At 38.8% G+C, this 23,154-nt stretch overlaps 1 protein-coding gene across 2 annotated transcripts in view; it reads left to right on the forward strand.

Annotated features, from left to right (window-relative positions):
* Nucleotides 1-5,750: 5,750 nt before the first annotated feature.
* Nucleotides 5,751-23,154, forward strand: part of LOC148423158 (gamma-crystallin M2-like) — a 30,125-nt gene continuing 12,721 nt past the window's right edge. The window contains exons 1-3 of one of the 2 annotated variants that reach the window (XM_088414526.1): nucleotides 5,751-5,832; nucleotides 6,415-6,657; nucleotides 9,401-9,614. In XM_088414526.1, the coding sequence (XP_088270652.1) occupies nucleotides 5,815-5,832; nucleotides 6,415-6,657; nucleotides 9,401-9,614 (475 nt within the window). In that variant the 5' untranslated portion in view covers nucleotides 5,751-5,814. Of the gene's footprint in view, nucleotides 5,833-6,414; nucleotides 6,658-9,400; nucleotides 9,709-23,154 lie in introns of those variants that run through there. The other variant, XM_088414525.1, reaches the window with a different exon arrangement.

A 23,154-nucleotide genomic window follows, 5' to 3' on the forward strand; every position in this document is an offset into this window, starting at 1 on the left:
AGCACTCAGTTGCAGAGGTGCGGTGCCAGACCAAGTGCAAGGAGCTTGTCCATCAGTTTGACTTGTCTCTTTCAGCCCTTGGACATGTGCTTGAACAAGCAGTACAGTACAGCAGTACTGTACACTAAGTTTGTCATTTTAATAACACATGTGCTTTAATTGAACAGCCATGATCTTTGTAAACTTGCCATCTATGTATCTATGTGGACTTATACTCGCGGTTTCTAAAATTCACCTAAACTGAAGTAAAATAGGGGAGTCGACTTATAAGCAAGGCCGACTTGTACTCAGTAAAATATGGTACTTTACTTCCAGTGGCAGATGAACTCTAACTGCTAACTGTAATCAAAATGAGAGAGTCATCGGCATAAAGACGGACAATAATGGACATTCACATATTTTTTTAAAAAAAGTTGCTCAACGGCTAATTGGAAAAATAAAAAAATCACAAACATTGCAAAGCTCCACCTGTATCACCGTATTTTTCAGATGATAAACCACAACTTTTTCCTCATGATTTGAGCCTTGTGGCTTATAGTCCAGTGCGACTTATCTGCTGTTTTTTTCCACCGGTCAAGCAAATGTGAGTATTTGCTCAAGGAGTCACTTTATGAAACAACTATGAAATAGAACTGAAAAGATATGAATCAATGGCCGTGCTCAAAAAGAGTTTTAAAATATATTATTAAAAAAACAAAATCTTGTTTAAAAGTTTGTGGTGAGTAAATTTGATATATGCAGTATACAGTATATATGATTGTATTTATAATTTGTCGTTGTTTATATTATTTATGTGCAGAGTGTGCAATGTTCACTAAATTCATCTATCAATTAAACAATGGGAGACGGAATGCTATCAGTGTTGATTTCATGTTTGAACTGCTATTTAACTCTGCAGTATTCTGTTGCTGATATGTAGGTAACATCGATCCACCCATTTTCTATAAATATAATGTTGGGACTAAACACACAGGCATGTTCAGTCTGTTAAAAAGAGGATGTTGCAGTTGGTAGACAATTAAAAATAATATATTAATAAAAAAAAAAAAAATTCATATACCGCCTTTGCATAAATATCTGACGTTATGACTGACGTGGCTTATAGTCCAGTGTGTCTTATCCGTGGCAAAAGATGTTTTTTTTTGCTCAATTTTTGCTGCTGCGGCTCATATACTGGTGTGGCTTATAGTCTGGAAAATAGCATCCATTGGTGTATTTCAGAGCAAAAAACCATCTCAGAGCAAAAAAACCTGCTCAAGTTCCCTCTACATGGACAAAGGCTGCTGGAGCGGGGTGGATCAAACACTGCTATTATACCAATCAACAGATAGTCTATGCATCTGATGACTTTCAGCGAGCACCAGATGCGTACATAGAGATTCTGTCACAACTAAGCATCCTGTGACAGTTCAGGATACTTGATTCTTTGATAGGTGACCGTCTGACAAAGGGAAATCAGACATGACCCTTTTGCTGATATGCAAATATCCCAATTTGAATGATAATAGCGTTCCCTCGTCTGCACATTCTGCATTTCATTATAAACCAGCGCAGAGGGGCACCTGGCAGGGGTCAAGCCAGCAATATCAGGGAAAAAATGGAAGCAATCATGTTCAAACTTTGGAGAAAAAATATTGTATTTATGACGCATGAACTGAACATGTCCAGCTTTCATCAAGATTGTGTTCTTCGATGACTACTAAGGCAGTGTGTACGGGTGCAACACTGACAGCCTGGACCTTTGTTTCTACTTGAGTCGATGCAACTTTATCAAAGTGGAGCGCGATGTCGGGTACGCTTGAAGCTCCCTGTACATCCTGAGCTTAGCCGACTATTCCAATCGCCACAATTGAGCCAGATGCCACGACCATCAAGTCATGCTGCTTTGTCAAGTACGTGAGTTTCCTAGAAAGGATGATTCAGATTTCTCGAGCGACTGGGGGAATTTGCTGCACTGCGGCCAAATACCAGTGCCATTGTGCAGCGAGTAAGCAGTAATTTGTGGACAAAAAGGTCATGTGTGACAAAGGGCTTGCATTTTGGCAACGGGCGGATGTTGGATGTTTAAAGTGGAGACCTGCTACCTTCTTGTGATAAAAATAACTCTAGTCAATAACTAAATAACATCACAATTTTTCCCCTCTCCGCTAACCTCTAGCCTCCAACCTAAAATGCTTTAATTTTCTTGGTTTGCGTTATTAATGGTCATCCAAACCAGTTGATCCTCCTTCAATCCCAGTTGGCTTCTCATCTCATAAGCAATATTCTCTCCAGTATGATCCTCTGAAAAAAGAAAGTATGTGAATATACATTGTGTTTTGACACCATAGCTCACGTTGATGAAAATGATTGATAAACTGATGTTCAGTTCAGTTGTCTTGTCTGACTCAACTACAGGTTGTGACAAAATGATCCATTTTGGGGATCATTTTACTTTTGTAATTAAGTTGTGGAATGACCACTCAGTGGGGACGAGATTCAAATGGTATTTTTGTAACGTTTGTACAGTGCCTGAATCATTTCTAGTCACTTTTCTGACTATGTACATGGCGGGTACCACATTTTTTGCAATGTGTTTTTATAACATATGTGATGTCTTGCAACAGGCATGTGAACCTTGCCTGGGCTTCTCTTGTAATGACTTACATTTATTCTCATGTCCTTACACTCCTCTTTTAGTATGCTGTAGTACGTTTCAAGTGATAAAACGTTCATTGTGACACATTACTTCAGTGCAATTTTTACCTAGCACGGCCTTCACAAACCTTGCTATGCCATACATCCTCTATTACATCTAAAACTTCCAAATGATTGAGGTATACTACCTGTTTGAAATGCTGCCACCAGGCAGACGCTACAGGAGCCTGAGGGCCAAGACTGCCAGACTGGCAAACAGCTTTTACCCACAAGCCGTCCGGATTCTCAACAAATCCCTCACAAAGTAATCTCCCTCCTACTGCACGCATAAACGATATGTTGCACTTTTTTTTCCTTGCTCTACATGATATTCTGCACTACATTATTAGCACCATTGTCTCTGTTTTGTTATGTATTTCTATTAATTGCTATTTAGTAGAGAATTTTTGTCACAGGTACAGCATGTAACCACACAGTGAAATTCGTTATTTATTGCTCAATTATGTCTGCTGCTTGGGGAAGTGAACAGAATAAGAGTTTTATTGTGTGGTCAGACTATGCATATGACAATAAATCTCTTGAATCTGAAATAAATCTGCCAAAGATGATTAGGCACCGGCCTTAACTTCTTTCCTCATCTTTTTGTGCTTTTCCTAGTATAGGCTGCAGTAAAGGCCTGGAAATTCAATTAAAACGCAGAATGCAATAGTTTGGTAGAGTGGCTCATCTCTGTACATCTTTGCAAAATCCAATCGGTCCGTCAGATTCTTTTTGCTGATGAGTGGTTTGCACCTTGTAGTATGTTGCCTTGCCCGTATTTGACTGACTGTCCTCGACGGCACTTTGGAAAACCCTACCATACACTTGCTGAGTTACTTCTCTTCTCTCAGGAAACCAATTATTGTTGTTTTTTCACTGCAATTAGGGCGAGTGTCACGGGGACAAGATGGAGGACCCAAGAGCACGCACAGACATTGCTGGCGTGGGGGCTGCCGGGACTGAGCCGCTGGGGAAAGGTGGGGTTCGGTGGGGCTGGCGCATGGAAGGTAATCGGGAGGAGACGGGATGGGGGTCTCAGACGGGCTGGCAAGGAGGTTGGCGGCCTAGTGGGTTGTCGGACATGGGCAAAGTCGAGGCACAAAAGATCAAGGGTAATCGGCTGGCTATCGGCTAGTCAAGGGGCAGGCAGGATTGATACTTGGCCAATAAGACAGAATGGAACGCTGGAAAGCTTGACGTGGCGCATGGAGACAATCTAGCGAGTTGTGAGGGAAAGAAACCGGGTTTTATACTGGGCAGGTGAGGAGTGGCAGCAGTTGGTGTCTAGTGTTGATTGGCAGGGGAGTAGAGCAGGTTTGGCGAGGCTGGAATGGGTTGACTGGACTGATGAACTGTGACAGGCAAGTATAAAATCATTGGGCCCTCATTTGGAAAGTTGACAAATAAATACATTTTCATGTTCGAAACTTTGCCCTGGGAAAAGCTTTGCTGCCGTACTGCACCGTATTTAAAATGAAGCATCAGTGCGAAATAAAACAATTGAAAGACATGTATGACGCTTGACCAAGCGTTGTTGCAATGTATCAAAATGAGCCGACATTTGTGATAGTATGATTTCATTTTTTTCATTAAATTTTGATAGCGTAGTAGATTTATCAGCCTCACTGGCTTGTTTTCCCTGTAATCCGAAATGCCAAGTTTAGATTGTAAAAATTGAGCTACAATGGTACTTCCATTGATGAAATTAATTTCGTTCTGAAAGTAATTTCGAAACGTACATGTTTCATAAGAGCAGCTTTTTTCATATAAGTAGCCTGATCCGTTCCAAGCCCCAAAAATTATACTAAACCCTTTACATGAAAATTATTACATGGTTATTAAAAACGGTAAGATATACATATTAGAATTACATTACATACATAATAATCAAAATATGTCATGCAAAGAATAATGAAAAAAATGCTATGAAACCCTTTCAAATTATCATATTAATTGTAGAAGTTGACAATATGAATGCAATTCATTTGTTTGCCTTGAGATGGTGCTGGTGTGTTGGTGATAAGTGCAGAGAGCGAGAGAGAGAGAGAGAGAGAGAGAGAGAGAGAGAGAGAGAGAGAGAGAGAGAGAGAGAGAGAGAGAGAGACACCTTTTAAGGACCTTTAATTTGTACGTTTTATTTTACATTTCCACTTATCCAGGAATCATTTACAAGTCCACAGGATCAATACTATTTATTTTTTGGATTATTTTGAGCATGTAAGTTTCTATAGTTTAGGGTCATGCGAAGTGCTTCCTGTGCAATGTCAGCTAACGACGTGATAGCAACGTGAACATCAGACGTGACACCCCAAAGTGGTATGTTACATTTGTTTTTATGTGAATGCGTACAATGATAACTGTAACTAATGTCAATCTATGATTTTTAGTTCTATGTGTAAATTGTTGGTGGGAGGTGTGGAAGAAAGGAGTAAAGATGAAAAGTGGAGACCCCCAGTAAACATCAATGCAAAAAACTATTGTCTCATTTGTGGGTAAGCTGGCATATTAATAAATGATACAAATGCATCACAAACTGTAATAAACAAGGTAAACATCACGAGTTGTGATAACGTATTACATTACAGCCATGTTGGTGCGAGCACTGGTGTCCCATGTCTCATATTTTATGCCAACAATGTCACCTTTCAGATCTTGAATTTTCTCTTCTTACTGGAGACAATATTTTTCCACCGAGGCGTTTCTTAAGCTGAATTTTTTGTTCGTAAGTAGGGGTACCACTGTATTAAAAAAGCAAACACTTAACCCATTGTTTTGACAATATAATCTCCATCATTACCATTATAGGTTTTTTGATCCGAAAACTCTGATCTGTCAACGGTTGTATAAAACATCACCTTGCCCATCATGCTCAAAGCAGAGGTGTACATGAACTCAAGGGCGGGCTCAGGAGTGTTTTTGGCAGGTTTGTTAAATTTTCATGCATTTCTTTGGGCTTAAACCTGCGGCTGTTTTCAATGACACCTCAGTTGGATTGTCTAGTGTGGAGATCAGCAGTAAAAGCTGAAGCTATTGTAATGACAATGCTGTGCGCTGTACAGTGGGCGTATAAATCCACAACGGGCATGAGGAGAATGTTCTGATAAGTAAACTGTTGTAAAGGTTTTGTGAAGCCAAAACATGGAGCAATTGGGGAAGGTAGGAAGATTTTGTAAGAACTTGCCACTGTAACATGTCTGAATATTTTGTTATTATTTACTTTGAATATTTCACTCCATAATAACAATTCATATACTGTACAGTGGTACCTTGATTTTAGTTTAAAATATCCGTCTTGAATCAACTGTACCGTGGACATGAATGAAAATGGCTTTAACCCATGCAAGCACTCCCAAAACATTTTTTTTGTAATACCACTGTCCAGTTATGTACCGTTTGACAACACATAATGCTATATTTTTCCGATTTGCATTTTTTACAACATTTTTACTGAACTGAATCACCACTTTTTTTCCATCGTTGCCACGCTTTCCTTACTTTTAGCATATTGTCCATGTTTTCATGAAATATTTAAATGCATTGGTGTGTCATCGAAATATTACTCGTACTACAGTACAAACTACTTTCGCACCCCTTACTCATGTTCTTTGACGCACACACACGTGTTAAAACTACAATCAATATGTTTCGTCTGCATTTGGATTTTGCAGTTAGGTCTGGATGGCATCCCTTGCAATGAATGTGGGTACAAAAACAAAATTTTCACTTTTTGGTGCCCAGATCATCTTTTATCAAGAGCAGAACTTCCAGGGGGACTTTTATGAGTGCAGCAGCGACTGTCCTGAGCTGGGTAAGCACTTGAGTCACTGCAGCTCGGTGCGCATCAAGAGCGGAGCCTGGGTTCTCTTCGAGAGGCCTAACTACTTGGGCGGCCAGTACGTTCTCACTAGGGGCGAGTACCCAGACTACCACCACTGGAAGGGCAACAGGGACACTATCCGCTCCTGCCACATTATTCCCAGTGTACGTTTTGTAGAGATCGCCTGAAGAGATTGTCTAAACCAATGATTTCCAACCAGTATGCTGGGCCACATTTGTGTGCTGCGGGAAATGTGCACATTTCATTTAAATTGGCAAAAAGTATTTATTTAAAACAATCTATCTTTCTCCATTTATCTATGCGATCAACTTGTAGTGACAGGTCAAATAAATGACATCCTATTTGATGGCAGAAAGAATGTAATTTGCATCTTATATATTGTGATATTTTTATTTGGATGGTGTGCTATGAGATTTTTCTTAACTTCAAACTTGCGCCTTGGCTCAAAAAAGGTTGGGATTCATTGGTCTACAGCAGCTTCATTGCCACAGACACATTCAAAATATTCATCATTTCCCAGAAAAAAATCATTTTCAGTGAGTCAAATTTTCAGTCTCATCATTATGATAAAAATGATCAAAATTTACAAGAGAAAATTCCATCTTTATGAGGAAAATGTCACTACAATAAAACATTGCACTTTTATGAGAATTCAATGTACTATTTTGTCTAAAACTGTTAAAATTGTGAAATTTATTTTTCACCTTTGAAGCCCTTTGAGACAAGTAAACTTGACCTGACTTAACTAATGAGAAAAAAATACTCCGTTAGTAAATTTTCTAAATAAATGGTAATTTCGCAGTTCACACTGTAAAACTAACAGACATAAATTTGAAATTTGCTATGGCTAAGATTGTCCATATTCACACAAAACACATTCATACCACTTTGGACTACTATTAAAAAAAAAAATGGAATCGCTTGTTAACTAGCGTGCTGTCGTGTCTGACTGCTTGTTAGAGGGCTGCACAACATAATACAGGAAGTACTTTGCATAACCTTAAACTCAGCTTAAGTAAACTTAGATGCTCAAAATGATCCAGAAATAATCATGATTGCTCCTGTGGATTAGTAGAAGATGCCTGTAACACTGGAAAAGTTAAACAAGATCGTACAAATAAAATGACCTCAGTTTTCTGCATGTACCATCAACACACCAGCACCATCTCAAGACAAATAAATGAATTGCTACAATTAACATTAATCAACCCTAACCCTAACCCTAACCTTTATAGCAGCGGTCCCCAACCCCCGGTCTGCGGGCCGGTACCGGTCCGTGGATCAACTGCTACCGGGCCGCGTGGGCTGCACACAAAATAATGATTTGGAGATGATTTAGTTTAATGGTACGAGGCGAACAAGCGGAGCGTTTTGTATGCTTTGTATGCTGACATGCTGACATGCTAAGTTAACGATAGCGCAGCATTGTCAGCACAATATTTAGCACAGTCTTGGCCAATCGATTGCGACATTGAAACTTTTATTTTTTGGCAGGCGAGTATTGCCGCAAAGAATAACGGTCGGTGAAAATATTGGCTCTGTAACATCCCAGAAAAGTGAAAGTTCTCAGCAATGTTCTTTTTTCCATCTTTTTTTGTGGTTTTTAAAGCACATTTTACAATGTACATTTTACATTTTCAATCAATCTAAAAGGTAATACATTTTTTAGATCAGGATTGTAAAAACAAATATTTTTTTACATTTAATTTTCATGAATAACTAATAATATGTATTTACATCTTATGAAGAAAATCACAATATTTCCAGAGAAAGTTAACTTGTTTTGTAAAGTTGAAAAAAACAAACAAACAGCAACATAATTTATTTACAAGAATTTCAAATGCAAGAAAAAAGAAAAAAATATTTTGGGAAAAACGTCTTACAAGGGTTTAGAGATGGGTGAGAAAAATCCCAAGATTGTTGTCACAAATGGCATGTCAAACACAAACTTCAAATTTTCATACGGTTCTTAGTGGCCAATCAAGCCGCCATCAACGCACCATTAATGAGTATGATGTCTCTACCCTGCCAGAGGTGCTTTCACCTGCTAGCAGAACTCCTCAAACACCTGGATCTCCTCAGACATGGCTGAAAGATAAGATTCGGGGTCCATTTCTACCTCGCTTTTTACTTTCCATTCGGCTCTGCCACTGTTTTCCTGTAAGTGGATGTCACACTTGCGGGTTTGTCGCCTACCAGTCTCTTGCTTGGGAAAAATATTATCTTGTCAAATACATGAAATTGAAATTATTCTTTTTTCATGCTTTATTTTTGTACCATGTTTAATTATTAATTGCTATTATATTTATTATTGTAACATGTCGACAATGACGTTTTGGTAATATTACAAGTATTATTGTGATATCGCGAAATAATATAGCGAATATGTGATATCGATAAATACAAATTAAAGTAACTGGATGATTGGGCCCTGCACATTTTCACCTGATCAAATCTTTGTAAAAAGTTTCGACAGCCCGAAGTTGGAGGGATATTTTTTTATTTAATTATGTCAACATCCACCACACATGTCCGCAGAGAACCGGAGAATCTGTCTGCCTGCGCCTCTTTATCCTTTACAACTCTCATGCCGCCACTTAGACTAGCTTTTTACAAGTCTAAAATCCAGTCAAAATTTTGTCAACAATTTGGCAGATGCACTGGGCGGGGGCGTGGCATGTCTGCCTACCAGAACTCGCAGCGAAGCGAAGCATGGTCCACCACCGCAATCAATCATTTTGGTAGAACAAACCGGATTTAAAATACAGTATTCTCCCCTGACAACAGTCCTGGAACATTTCCAACACATTCTAAATGTGGTGTTTATGTTTGTGTGTTAACAAATGTTTGGTTGAAAACACAACTGGGTCCTTATTTGTTTTCCAGTTTTCTGGCACATTCCGAATCCGCATATTTGAGAAGCCTGACTTTAGTGGTCAGATGCTGGAGTGCACACAAGACATCAGTCAGCTGTCAGATGTTTGGTCCCCTGGGCCTGTCCATTCTGCCCAAGTGCAGGGTGGCGCCTGGATCTTCTATGAGCTTCCAGACTACAGCGGACGGCAGTATCTGCTGGAGCAGGGCCAGTATCGGCGCTTCGGTGAGTGGGCTGCCATGGACCCCACAGTGGGATCCCTAAGATGTGTCTGTGACATTTAGATTTACTCCAAGAAATAAATACAAAAGTGAAGCAATGAATCAGTAAATATGTTTTTTTTTAAATATATACTTGTGATTTTAATATTGACAAGGATCACTTGCACTTTGCGAATAAGCAATCATCGTGTGAGAATAAAGACGTCATTTTAGAAGAACAGGAGAAAATTTAAAATTTCACGTACAAATAGTCATTTAATTTAGTAGGAGGTAGGTGAAAGACTTAGGTTAGATTGATGTTATTTTTCAATGTTAAAAAGGGCAATTTACAAGTCATCCCCAGAAAAGAAAAGCATAATTTTAGCAAATGAAAGTGAAAATGTTCAAATTTAGTGATTTTAAATGCTGTGACGCAATTTGGTAGGAGAGTGTGTGGGAGTATGGATGCAAACGCTGGGAAGCAGGGAGGCAAGTCAAAAACTGCATACAAAGTAACAAACAAAAACTCAGAAGTAAACTTTCTACAAAACACTTGAATGACAGACTCAGAGGAAAACCATTCAGTGTAAACACGTTCCAGTGATTAAATGTCTTAAATTGATGTTATTGTCCCTTTGTGTCCTCAGAAATAGCAAAGTGTTAGTTTAACATGTTTTAATCAATCAGCGTACATGTTCGAATGTATTTTTTTTCTGTACAGCATTAATTAGAAGGCAAACTTTTACAAACATAAAGCAGTAATTTGAGAAAAAGTCTTAGAATTTTCAGACGTAACAGACAATTTTTACAAGGAAATCCTAATTTTACATGAAAAAAGGTGTATTTCCCCCAATGAATAACAAATATTACCAGAAAAAGTGAAAGGGTCGAGGGTGTGTGTGCCCATCCCAGCTGACTTTAGGAAACAGGAAGTGTACACCCTGGACTGGTTTCTGCCAATCACAGAGCATTTATAACAACCGTCAAGACTGATTCGATAATTCATGGTTTTCAGTTAACCAAACACTCATGCTTTGTAAGGTGGGACGAGGACACAAAGAGCCTTATTCCCATCACATTAGAATTTCTTGTGATAACACGGGTGCTGATGAGTCCGAGTCGCGTTGAGTATAAAGCCATGATTACTCAGCGGGATTTGTCACAGTCAGAGCGCAGGCATGCCATCTGGTGTTCGGGGTTGATGACTCAGCGAGATTTGCTAGTCCAGGGAATGTTGCATGCCAGCTGCCGTTAGCTCACTGGAACAACACTAAGAACAAGTTCAACACAAAGACGGCAAGGCTCCCTGATTGTCACCTCCTTGTAGCTGATGAGATGGTGCCAACAAGTATTTGTGGATTTTTAAGTAGTATTTTCCAGAGGTGGGCAACTTATAATTTTTTTCTGGTCTTTCAAGCCATACAAAATTGTAATTGTCAGTCCGTCAGTGTATTTTTGCCCAACCCTGCGCCACCATTAGAGGGTGACATTTGACTTTTTTTTCCAGGTCCGTCAGTCGACAGGCACTGGTCTACTCCTGTCTGCACTCATACTAATTATTTTTTCTGTTTTAGCACTTACACTTAAAGTTACACCATGTATGTGGTTCTATAGTGACACTGCAATTGAAACATAACACAATAATATAAATATAACACGAAAACAAAGCCAGAGAGAACATTCAACTCTAGGCTGTAATACACCATCATATTTGACACAGGGGAAGAAGTGCACTTTGCAAACTTGTTCACTTGATGGCATTATCATGCTTTACATGACTCCCAAATGGTGGGTGTCTGTTCTCATTTATACCTGCCTGCCCTACAACTATAGAAATGGTTTAATGAACATTTGTGTAAATTTCATCTGTTACATACACTACAAGTGAAACTAAGTATTGCTGAGGTAAATTTACTTAAAAAACCGTTTTTAATTAGGGAATTAAAAAACTTCTGTCTTGCATTTCCTGCCCAAGAGCCAATGCAAATTTGGTCTGCATTCATTGCTTACTTGAAACGCATCCCAGAATGCTCATATCAGCAAGAAACCTGTAACGAGGACTAAGAAAAGTAGCAACTATAAATAAATCGCTGGTAACGTCAGCTGTGTGATAGCTGTGAATGACATAGTGAATTGAATCAACCCAGTTTATTCACTCTACTGAACATTTTTCCCCACTGCTTGGTGGTACTGTAAAGTTACTATTCTCACTTTGACTGCAGGCTGATTGCAGTTTAAACTATAAAGATGTAGCAATATAGCAGATACACATCCAAGTCAGTTGAATTATCTTTCAGTATGCAAAAAGAGAAGTAACGGGCTGACGGAGATCTGATGTAATGTCTATCCAAACAATTACAACGATGGATGGAAATTCAAATTTCAACATTAAAATATTCTCCAGTCTTTTGAGCATTCGTCGGCCTGTCGGCAAAGCGGACGTTTTTCAGCGCTGACAAAGTGCCAACACATGTCAATGAGACATGCCTTGAAATACAATACCAGCTTACCTCAGTCAGCCCCAAGATTTGTGAAAAAACCTAGACTATAACTACAAAATAAGGAAATGAACTATATGAGGAATGTGAATAGCTAACATTCTAACATATCTACCAAGTTTTGAACATACTGAGATGAAATGGTCTGATGCAAAAGGGGCCTGATGTTGAAGTTCTTAAGCAGTTTGAGGTTTACAGTCTATCAGCATGTAGAAATAAGCTCCTCCTGTTCTGGAGGAAGAGGGGGTGTGCTGGGTGGGTGGTTTGGGTCACTGATGATGCCAGCTTTCTGTGGAGTGGTACCCAAACGGTAGCACCAAACCAAGATACGTAAAAAAGCAGAGGACTTACCAAGTGGTAGAGCGATACAGAGAAACAACATGGATAGCCCAAAATAAATTGGGTTCTCAACAAATAGTAGTGCTAGCCAAAATAGCCAAGACTTCCCCAAACTAGACAGATATTTATTATGTAGAGGTATATCCATAAAGCAAAATGTTACTCAAACCTAAGCAAAATCAGAGCAATACATCAAAATTAGAGCGATACAATAAACAAATACAATGCTAAATAGCAAAGAGATACAAAAAAAGAAATATTTTCCTCCAAAAGTATTAGAACTACCAAAAAGCAAGGGAAAAAAGGACAAATAAGGAGAAAGCTAGGAAATACCCCTAAAGCATCATGCTATACCATGGCTTGCGGAATAATGTAACAGCAACGGGTTTGATGACATCAGAATTCAAACATCCGGTAAACAGCACACGGTTCGAGGCGAACATGTCACACATGAAAAATAAAAAGTACTAAACAAGCTACATAGCCAACTCATAGACATAAACAGATGACTCATAGACATAAACAGACTAAATGTTATTGAGCAACACAAATTATTTAGAGAAACCTTTGATAGCCATCTCAATCGATGTTGCAGGTTTCCATCTGTCTTGCTATGCAAAATTCCCAGTGGCATATTTATTGTGTTGTCAAAGGGATAATTATATAAATATTTAAAACACACAACACATTTTAGAATACCTTATGCATCCCTTGGTCCATGATGTGTGTGTTTGTCTTATGGATGTTTGTTCAGTATAGGACCATCAAAATTAATCAATTTTCCAAAAGAGTAAAAAAAACAGTAGCAAAATGATCCAAAACAAAAATGATAAACCCTTTCAGATTTGCAAATTCTTATATTAATGGATGACTTTTGATATTTCATTTTATTTTTATTTTTCTAAGCAACACATTCTCTCAAAATGTTGTTAAAATATCAACAGTTCAGTTACAAGAAATGGCTCTAGTTGTTCAGAATTAAGAATTTACACTTAGTGTCAAATTTTATTCTCACTTTGCACTGAACTGACATAAAAAGCGATGTACATTCTCATACTAAAAAGCTAAAGCATTTGCAACTTTTTTCACAGAAACGCGAAACTACTTTTTTGAGGCACATAAATGCCGCTGATGTGAGAAATTCCAGTTTTATTTGAAGGACGTACCATAGCAAATAGCAAAACAAAAACTGTAGTTCTCATAATATCCACGAGATGGCAGCTCTCTTGCATTAGAAAGGTCTCGATCAGGCATGCGCAAACCTTGTACTAATCGAATGATTTGAAGTATTTTAAGACCAACTTCAGAAAAATGGTTTCAAAAGAAATGAAACGGATAACACGTTTTCTTTGATATTATAGAATCTGTGATATTAAAAAAATGACCAATTCAGCCAATCAGAAATATGGATGCATGAAGCAGCCAGTCCACAGTATGAGTATTTTTCAAATGTGCTCGCATTTTCTCAAGTGAAGCCTTCGTGACGTCGAGCTGCCTCTGCAGAGGCAACTGGAAACAGCATTGCCATGGGAACCAACGTGTGCTCCACTTAACTGAAATCCATCATTCATCCTAGATGCCTGACCAGAGAAGCATGGCCCACCTAAAAAAAGATCCAGCTTCTTGACTTACAGCTGTGAAACGTTTCAATCGTTCCATTTGCTGTATTGTTCTTTTCTCTCTTCTTGTTTGTTTTTAATCCCCCGCTAGCATTGCCCATGTTCCTCTCACGTGGATTTGTTAAAGCTGGCGTGAACTCAGTGTCCTTTGCTGTGTTAACGTCTGCTCGCACGTCCCATTTGCATGGGAGAGAAACGCCTGATGGCCCAAAAACGTCTTCACGCTGCATCATTTAGCCCCACTTCCCGTGCATTTGGACTCTTCAAACAGGGGCTGCCAATCATTTACACACTCCCCAGCCATATCGATTCCTATCATCACACAGTTATGCTCTGCAACACTCCTAAAAATATATTATTAGTCCTATGATTGATACACAGTGGGCCCCGTTTACGAGTTTAATCCGTTCCGCGGTTGGGATCGCAATGTGAGTTCGCCGTTTGGCGGGCAATCCATACCTATGTTAATGAGCTAATTGTGTGAAACCCTAGGTCAAAACATTAAAAGTGAATATACATACTAAAAATTGGTATGAAAATAGAATAGTAAGTGCTACTTATATATAACATACATGTATACAATTCAGTTGCGGGCCGTGACTTTCACACGTACGCCTTGTGTGATGTCAGACTCTCGAATAAATATCCCTCATGCGCACACATACGCATTACTGGGCTACGCAGGCTATATCTCGGAGCTTTTAAAAGTCAATAAACCCGCATCAGCCATGAAAACTTGTCATTATTCGTGATGCTGTCAAAACCTAAAAAAAAATAAAATACAATAAATTAAAATAAATATCCACAAAATTTTATGGAGTCGAATTTACAAATTGCAGTAAGAAGAACATCATTTTACTTTTTACTATTAATTGGATATGAAGGAAACAAAATAACACAAACATTTTAAAAATGAAACAATCAATAAAGAAAAGGCTTCCACTCACCAAAACAACTGGCGGTCAAAATCGATCAGTCTTTTTAATAGCTCCGATTTTTCTTGACCTCTTCATGCGCTCTTTCTCTTGGCATTGAGATGCACAGTGTATCCACTCGGGTGTTGCCAAAAGCTTTTTAAAAGCACCGTAGCGCATTTAGGAGATCTCTTTACCTTCCAACTGACATGTTCAATACTGTATATCCACTCAGGTGTCCCAAGAAGTTAAAAGCACAGTAGCACATGTGCCCAGCCGTGCTTTGGTGTCTCGTTGCTGCCTTGGTTAAACAATTGAAGTTTGCAAATCCAGTGTAGCTCCAAACACCAAATCGATCCTTTGCAAACATAAGGCACTCCAAGCAGAACTACTTACAGGGCTTAACTCACATCCCTGGTAGCCTAGTCAGAAATATGGCCAAATTAGGACAGGTTAGCTAATAGCTACACTACGCCTCTAGCCAAAGCCAACACCATGTAGCTTGCTTGTTGAGCATTGGACCGCCTCCCTGCAGTGAGCATTCACTCACGTCACATTCAACGTGAGGCCTCTAGATGGTGACCTTATGACTTGATTTGCAATTACAACTGTCTATTAAATTATGCTCTCCCCTCACATATCCATCTGCGCTTGCGCAGAAGCCCGTGTTGTGTTGATGCGAATGTCCTGGCTTCTTGCTAAGGTAGATTACATACACCCTGGCGACACAAGTTAGCTGAATATTCTTTGACTAAAAACTCCAACTTAGAACTACAATGCTAGAAGGAGTGTAACCAAAAGGATATTATAAGACACGAAAAGAAAAGACTATGGAGAATAATTTTATAAAAAAAGTTATATATATATATATATATATATATATATATATATATATATATATATATATATATATATATATATATATATATATATATATATATATATATAGTAAAAATGAATTTAAAATGAAATTGACTTTCATTATAGTCATTATAATTACTATAGTTCATTATAGTTATGATAATGATGTCAGGTTATGTTAGGCCAGCAGAGAAAGCCTTGCTGGCCCTCCATTTAATGCAGGGGGGTCCTCAAGGGCCGCTATATTGCATGTTTTTGATTTTCCATCCGCCAAGACACGTGATTCAAATGATCAGGGTTGTTATTGCGCTTCTGCTGAGCTTGCTGATGAGCTTAGTGGGTTGGGCTATACTGTTACACTCCAGTCCTGTAGGTGATGGCAATGTCCATCCATCCATCCATCCATCCATCCATCCATCCATCCATCCATCCATCCATCCATCCATCCATCCATCCATCCATCCATCCATCCATCCATCCATCCATCCATCCATCCATCCATCCAAACTGAAAATATTATCTTTCTTTCTTTTTATCTTTATTCCACTGACAAAAGCTACTTTCTTAAAAGGATTTTAACTTGCCTGCGCAGAACCACAGATGGCTTTCATTGCACACACGCTAACCAAAGCAAACACTCCTTTATGACCAAGGAACAGAGGGACTCAAATCTCTCAAACACGCACACACATAAGCACGGTGGTGGATGCGAGTGTTTACAGTGGCGTATGAGGGGGATCCTGGGAGGAAGCTATTTTTAGCTTCGGTTTCATCATTCCTCTCCTCTGCTGGAGCTTTTGCTGCATTCTAATGAAGAGAGCTTGTATTTGCAGCTCACTCATAAAAGGGGACCAAGAACACTCTGACTTTCACACCCATTTACTTTACCTCCTTCTTTGTGGAATTCAGAGTCTTTGCCCTTGACAATGTTACATTTGCATGCGACGTGACGTCAGTGCAGGACACATGACCAGGAAAACTGACATTTTCACAAAAACAGCCTCTGCTGTTGCGTATGCACTCTAGACTTCAGCCTGTGATTGACTGTAAAAGATTTGCAACCAATTATTAAAATGTGACTATTTGAAGAATGAATCTTAATTTGTCCCCTTACATTTGGTCCCTTAAAAAGGAGGGAGGCACATACACAAGCTGTTATATTTACCTGCAAGATGATTTTGTGCAGTGTTAAAGGGGCCATAACATAATATTTAGATACTTTTCGAAGTGCACAATATGTGCATATACATTACGTTTGGCACATGGCAATTTAGTTTCTCATTAAATAATAAACATTGGAGCTAATAAATGAAACATTGCTGTTTACTTGGATGAGAAAATCTCGCCTCCTCAGCTCCAGAACCAAAACAAAACTGAAAGTCGTGGATATGGGGATATAGGGAGTTGCTGCTGTCTCGCCCCTGTCGTCATCATAAGCGAACTTCAAGCCATTTTCATCTTCACGTGCAGTGTTGGTGTGAGAGTGCAGTATAAGCAAAGAAGGCTTAGAAATACGTCAATGAAGGAAAAAATTTCTTTGGGGGGTGTTTTGGGTGAGAAATCAACATTGGAACATTGATAAAAGCTCCAAAATTCTGACTTTTCATGACACGGCCCCTTTAAAAAAATGAATAGAACCAAACCCCTTAGTCCGCTTCGCCATAATCAAAAGATAAACATTATTACATTTACTAACAATGCACAGATGAGCAACTGCAACTTACAAGCGGAAGTGACTATTTGCCACGCATGTGCAAAATAGCTTGCTGATTGTTTCAGTGACAGAAAGCGGAACACTACATGTGCTTTCACATTAGCATTAGCATCTAGCTTTGTTTTGTTATATCGCAGGTAAAATCCTTGAATCGTCCCAGAGACTGAAAGTGGGCAGGGCATCTGGGCCATTACCAGACAATTGGCTTTGGTGTGTGATGTATCACAGTCTTGTATTTAATTCTAAATGTACATAATTTACAACTAAGGAATTAACAAAGAGCACTTGCATATTTGACATGACATCCTGACTTATTCTTGAGTTTTTATGTTCTTCTGTCATATATGCCGTTCAGTGTCCAAAATGAGACAGTAATATATATATATATATATATATATATATATATATATATATATGTGTGTGTGTGTGTGTGTAATTGACATAAATTGTTTTTTTTAGTTATGCACCATGATTTTAAGAGTCTGTCCCACTTGAGAATAGATTTGTCTCCATGTTGCTCTTGAGCTAAAATGAGTTTGGCACGCCTTGCCTACTGGAATGGTAATTGTCAGGATCATTTTTATTACTGTGCAGGGACTCGGGAGCAGTCTTGTTTAAACTATATTCCCAAAGGAGAAGAAAATGATTCATTCATTCCAAGGGTGCTTGGAGTCTATTTTGGGAAAAGCGTTGTCTTTGAAAAAGGAGGCGTGGCCAACTGACGCAACGAGATTCCCAAAGCAGGCTCTATTGATAGCACTCTCAGCAAGCTAGCGGGAGGAAAAGTGACACATCAGGCATGAAGTGCTCTGTTTTCCTTGCTGACACTGCTGCTCTTTAACGCCACACACGTATCTGCCCTGCTCTTATTGCCCACTTTTATTCTTGAATTTGAAAAATGAAATGCTTGATGTCGTTATTAGTATAACTGTCCTACACTGTAAAAAAGTTGTTTGAAATTTTGTTGCCTTTTACAAAGTCCACATCTACTAATCAAGGATGACCTATATTTTTTTTTATGTGTATGAAATATAACATGCACATGAATGTCTTTTCTTTTACTAAAATTAAATCCTGGTTTTCATGGTTTGGAAAACACCAGAGACAAAATGTCATTATGCTCACTCATTGATCCCCCTCTTGTTATTTTTTTTTGGAAAGATAGTTTATAAATACTCAAAAGAAAAACAAAGCCCCCCAAAAATCCTGAAATGGATTCCACATTGATGCTGTTTTTTTTTCCTTATGACATTTTGTCAAGGTTTTTACAAGCTTATTTGCACAATGGCATTTGAGGGGTAATTAAACGCCTGTGAAGCGACAGCATGCATTATTGCACTGACTGGTGTTTTGATTTGAGGCAGCAGGAACAGGGAGCAGAAGGGGGCTTGGAAAGGTGGCATGATTGGAGCATTTTAATTAAAAACTGGAGAGACACAGCGACCCTGAAAGAAGAAGCACATAATTTACCCAATTCCATCTGTGCACATGGAGGAAAAGCAATAAAGGGGAGCCAATTAGTTCCATAACAGGGGGCCACACCTTTGCAAGCTGCCGTTTTCAGATCCACGAAATCTGATTCCACTTTTTGAAACTGCAACTTGATGTTCTGTATTTTTGTACTGGTGATGTTTTTCATGAATAACTGGCAAGAGGAGTAATTGCACTGGTCATGTGACAAAAACATTGACCAGATTTGTTTCTTCATGTTTAAGTTCAGGTACAAATAATGATGACAACAAAATAAGTCATAACAGCTAAATTCGTTTAGTTTGCTTTTAATAGTAAGAAAAATCACTGGTATGACATTTTATTTTAAGCAACTCAAATAGTACATACAGTATTTATATAATTTTGTTCATCGTGTTCATCAGGTATTATACCTTTAGTGATACCAAACATAAAAATTAAAAAGCGTTTGAGGAACGATTTAATTATTATATGACACCTAAATTACAGGGGTGGGAGTGACAGTTACCTAGTGTGCCGTGGACTTGTAATTTTAACTGTCAGATTTTTTTCAAGCCATTCTTTTTATTTCTGTTGTACAAGATGTGGCAATCAGTAATAATTGAATGAAGGAAGGCACTATTGCAATATTAATATGCACATTGCATGCACACAATTTCCTGGAACAGAATATGCAATGTTTTGTTTTTTTTTTCTCAAAGGATTATTTGCAATTGTTTTGTTCTTCTATTATGCAAGGTGGAATCTAACATAAATAATACATGGCAGTAGGGATTGCCTACATTATTTGAGGATTTTTTTGTCTTGGTATCACATGGGTTCAGGCACAGTTTGAATGTTCTAATGAGAGAACGTAAACTTACTTTTCTCGTGCCCCAGCTTGGAAATGATGAGCCTTTCCTTTGTGTTATTGACTGTCAGAGTGCATTTGTAATCGTATTAGAGATTCACCGTTGCGTTTACTGAACTTAATCCTCCAGTAAATGTGGAAATGAAAGAAAATGAAATTTGTAACTGAAAGGACTGGAGGATGCTAAAAATATGACCCTTGGCTTCAGACTCAGTTCCTTTAGCACCTTGGACCATTAGCACCAGTTTTCACAGAATGTATTGAGATAATGTGAACAATATATTCTAAGTAACAAATACTTTATTTGATTTCAATCCTAAAACTGTCCATCTAATGCAGGGGCGTCCTCAAGGGCCGCTATCCTGCATGATTTTCATTTTCCATCCTCCAAGACACGTGAGTCTAATGATCAGGGTTGTTATTGCGCTTCTGCTGAGCTTGCTGATGAGCTTAATGGGTTGGGCTATACTGTTACACTCCAGTCCTGTAGGTGATGGCAATGTCCATCCATCCATCCATCCATCCATCCATCCATCCATCCATCCATCCATCCATCCATCCATCCATCCATCCATCCATCCATCATCCAACCATCCATTTTCTAGAGCTGCCTATCCTCACAAGAGTCGCAGGCTTGTTGGTGCCTATCCTAGGTGACTTCGGGCAGTAGGTGGGGGACACCCTGCGCTGGTTGCCAGCCACAGGGACAAGCAACCATTTACGCACCCGATCACAACAAAGGATGTTTTAATATGTCTGTTGGCAATGTACTTTAACCACATTATTAGTGGTTCAGCTTCCACAACAAGGAATGGATTATTTGCCTGCCTGTATTTCAGATGGAAAATAAGGGGGCATGTGAGCTTACGGTTTAACTTTATTCCATGCTACCAAGATGCCATCTGGACAAAAACTCACCTCATTATTTACGTTTGCATGGATTTTTGTTATTTGTACATACTGTGCATTCAGTAGCACAAAGGTAGTGCTCCTTAAAGTGGAAAGGTCAACCGATGTTGTGACTTTTAAAGGATGAATAGTTCCTCCAGCCAACATAATGGTGTGTGGTCTCCATGTTCAGCTTTTATTTGAATTTACCTTTGCCATTGAGCCAGTGATACGATTCAAAGGGCTCCCAGATTAACCTGCCCCTGATTCAAGCTGTGGGTGTTTAGAGGAAAGTCAGTTTTGTAATTTTGTGTTTCCTGACTGCAGATTCCTCACATGCCACATAAAAATGATTGCACTCATTCATATTTGTACAAGTCATCATTAAAATCAGTCTGGGGTGGTGTAAGGCAGTGTTTTTCGACCAATGTTCTGTGAGATGTAGACAGGTGTCATGAGGGAAATGATCCAATTTCCCTTTTTTTCCCTAATATTTGGAAAGTATCCAAACATTAAAAATACATATACTGTGACCGTGTAAGTCGCGATTATTTAGAACCATACGAATCTGCCAAGAGTTCTTTTCCCTTCAATGTCGTCTGCCTTAGAGGGCAACGGCAGTGTGCAACAGGAGCCTCCTTTCATTGTGTATTAAAGGTGGATCCTCCTCGGCTGCAGCTGCTGCTGTTGTCCACTTCCTGCTTCAGTTTTAATACAAGTTTGCAAATGCGGTAAACTACCACAGGGATAACATGGCTAACATGTCATTTACTACTTTCATGGAGTTTTTGTGTTATTGTTCAATATAGGACTTGAGCAGTCGAGCAACGAGGTCAACCAATAGAACCTTTCTTCCTGTCCAAACAAAGTCAGCTGTGTTGGAAGTCTTCGGCTTTTGAAACAGAGCAGGTGACTGTGGCTGAACGTTGCGAGTACTTTTTTTTTATATTTGTGCTGTAGATGTATACTTATTTTATAATAAGTGCACATATCAGTTTAAATTGGATGTGTTCAATCAGAAGAAATGTATACCTTTATTGTTAAACCAAACACATTTTACTCACTGTTTTGATTTTATTTACATTTATTTTGATTTTGCGTGGTTTGTTATTGTAAGAAATGCTACTGAATATTTTGTTTAAAAATCAGTTTTTTTAACGTGGGAAAATGGCTATTTTAGCAACAATATTTTAAAATATAGAGCTATAATTTCAATACTGTCATACTGTGAAATCAGAATCCTGATAGCGGCCTATGCTAATCGGAAACGAAAAGGGCCATTGTCGGCTGTGAGAGCAGCGTGTTGCAGAGTAATCATGTAATAAATATTCTTCCCCAATAGGCAGCAGCACATAGTGATGGTGATGGTGATTGGTGGGGCTGACAAACATCAGTCTCCCTAATCATAGCTCCCTGTGGCTGCAACCATTTTCTCTCAATGTACAGTGTCACTGACCCAGTGATGGGGAAGTCTTTGAAAAGTTAGAAAGACAACTCTGAACTGGACCCTGTAGAAAATTCTGAGTCAAGGAACTAGTATGTGTGGAGGTAAAAAACAACAACAACCAACAAAGCAAAGACAACGAGCTCAAGCAAAGTCTCTGCCACAAGGCGCGGTGATGAAAGCTGTCTTTCATTTAGATTTACTTTCACCAGGGATGCAACTGCACTGACATTGCTCCTATTTTCCTTGACACCTGTATGAGATTAGCTTTTCAAGCCTGACTGCTACAAAATCTAAAAGCTGAGAGAGAATGAGAGCGGTTTTGTGTTTGTCTTCTATTCCTGCCAGGATATCAGTGCTGTGCCAACCAACACCGAGTACAAATTAAAATGAGATTATAAAATACATTTTCTTCTGTATATATTTGATCCAGGTTGATAAAACTTTTAATTCAAATTGTTAATATAGTCCACAGAGTTTCGTTTTTTAAAAGTTTTGACTGGTGGTGTGCCTCAACATTTTTCCGAAGAAAAAGTGTGCCTTAGCGAAAAAAAAAAAAGCCAAACAGAAATGAACATAAATTCAGAAGATAGCAACCATGTCAAGTTGCTTCCCAGAGGTCAGTTCACATGGGCATCTACACTAAGCTCCAGTGCCCTCATTCAGGCACTATTATCTTAGAGGTGTTACTTTTGCATGACAATGAGTGTGCCAGTGTGTGGTCTGGAACAAGGGTCCCCAACCTTTTTATCAACACGGACTGGTCCACACAGTCCGGTCAGCGCTTCACAATTTTGTCGTCAAAGCGGCCAAACTAATGGGAGCACTAGGCTTGTTTCTCTCTTCACACAGATGGGATGTTGGGAGTCTTGAAAATATTTTTGAGGCTGTTGCCATTTGCAAGTTCATCAGGTTTGGTAATAAAAGGTAGAGAATCCATCCATCCAATTGCTTGTCTGTTTGTGGGT

This window comes from Hippichthys cyanospilos, chromosome 5, assembly GCF_059441005.1.
Source record: "Hippichthys cyanospilos isolate Australia breed blue-spotted pipefish chromosome 5, RoL_Hcya_1.0, whole genome shotgun sequence".
Lineage (NCBI taxonomy): Eukaryota > Metazoa > Chordata > Actinopteri > Syngnathiformes > Syngnathidae > Hippichthys > Hippichthys cyanospilos.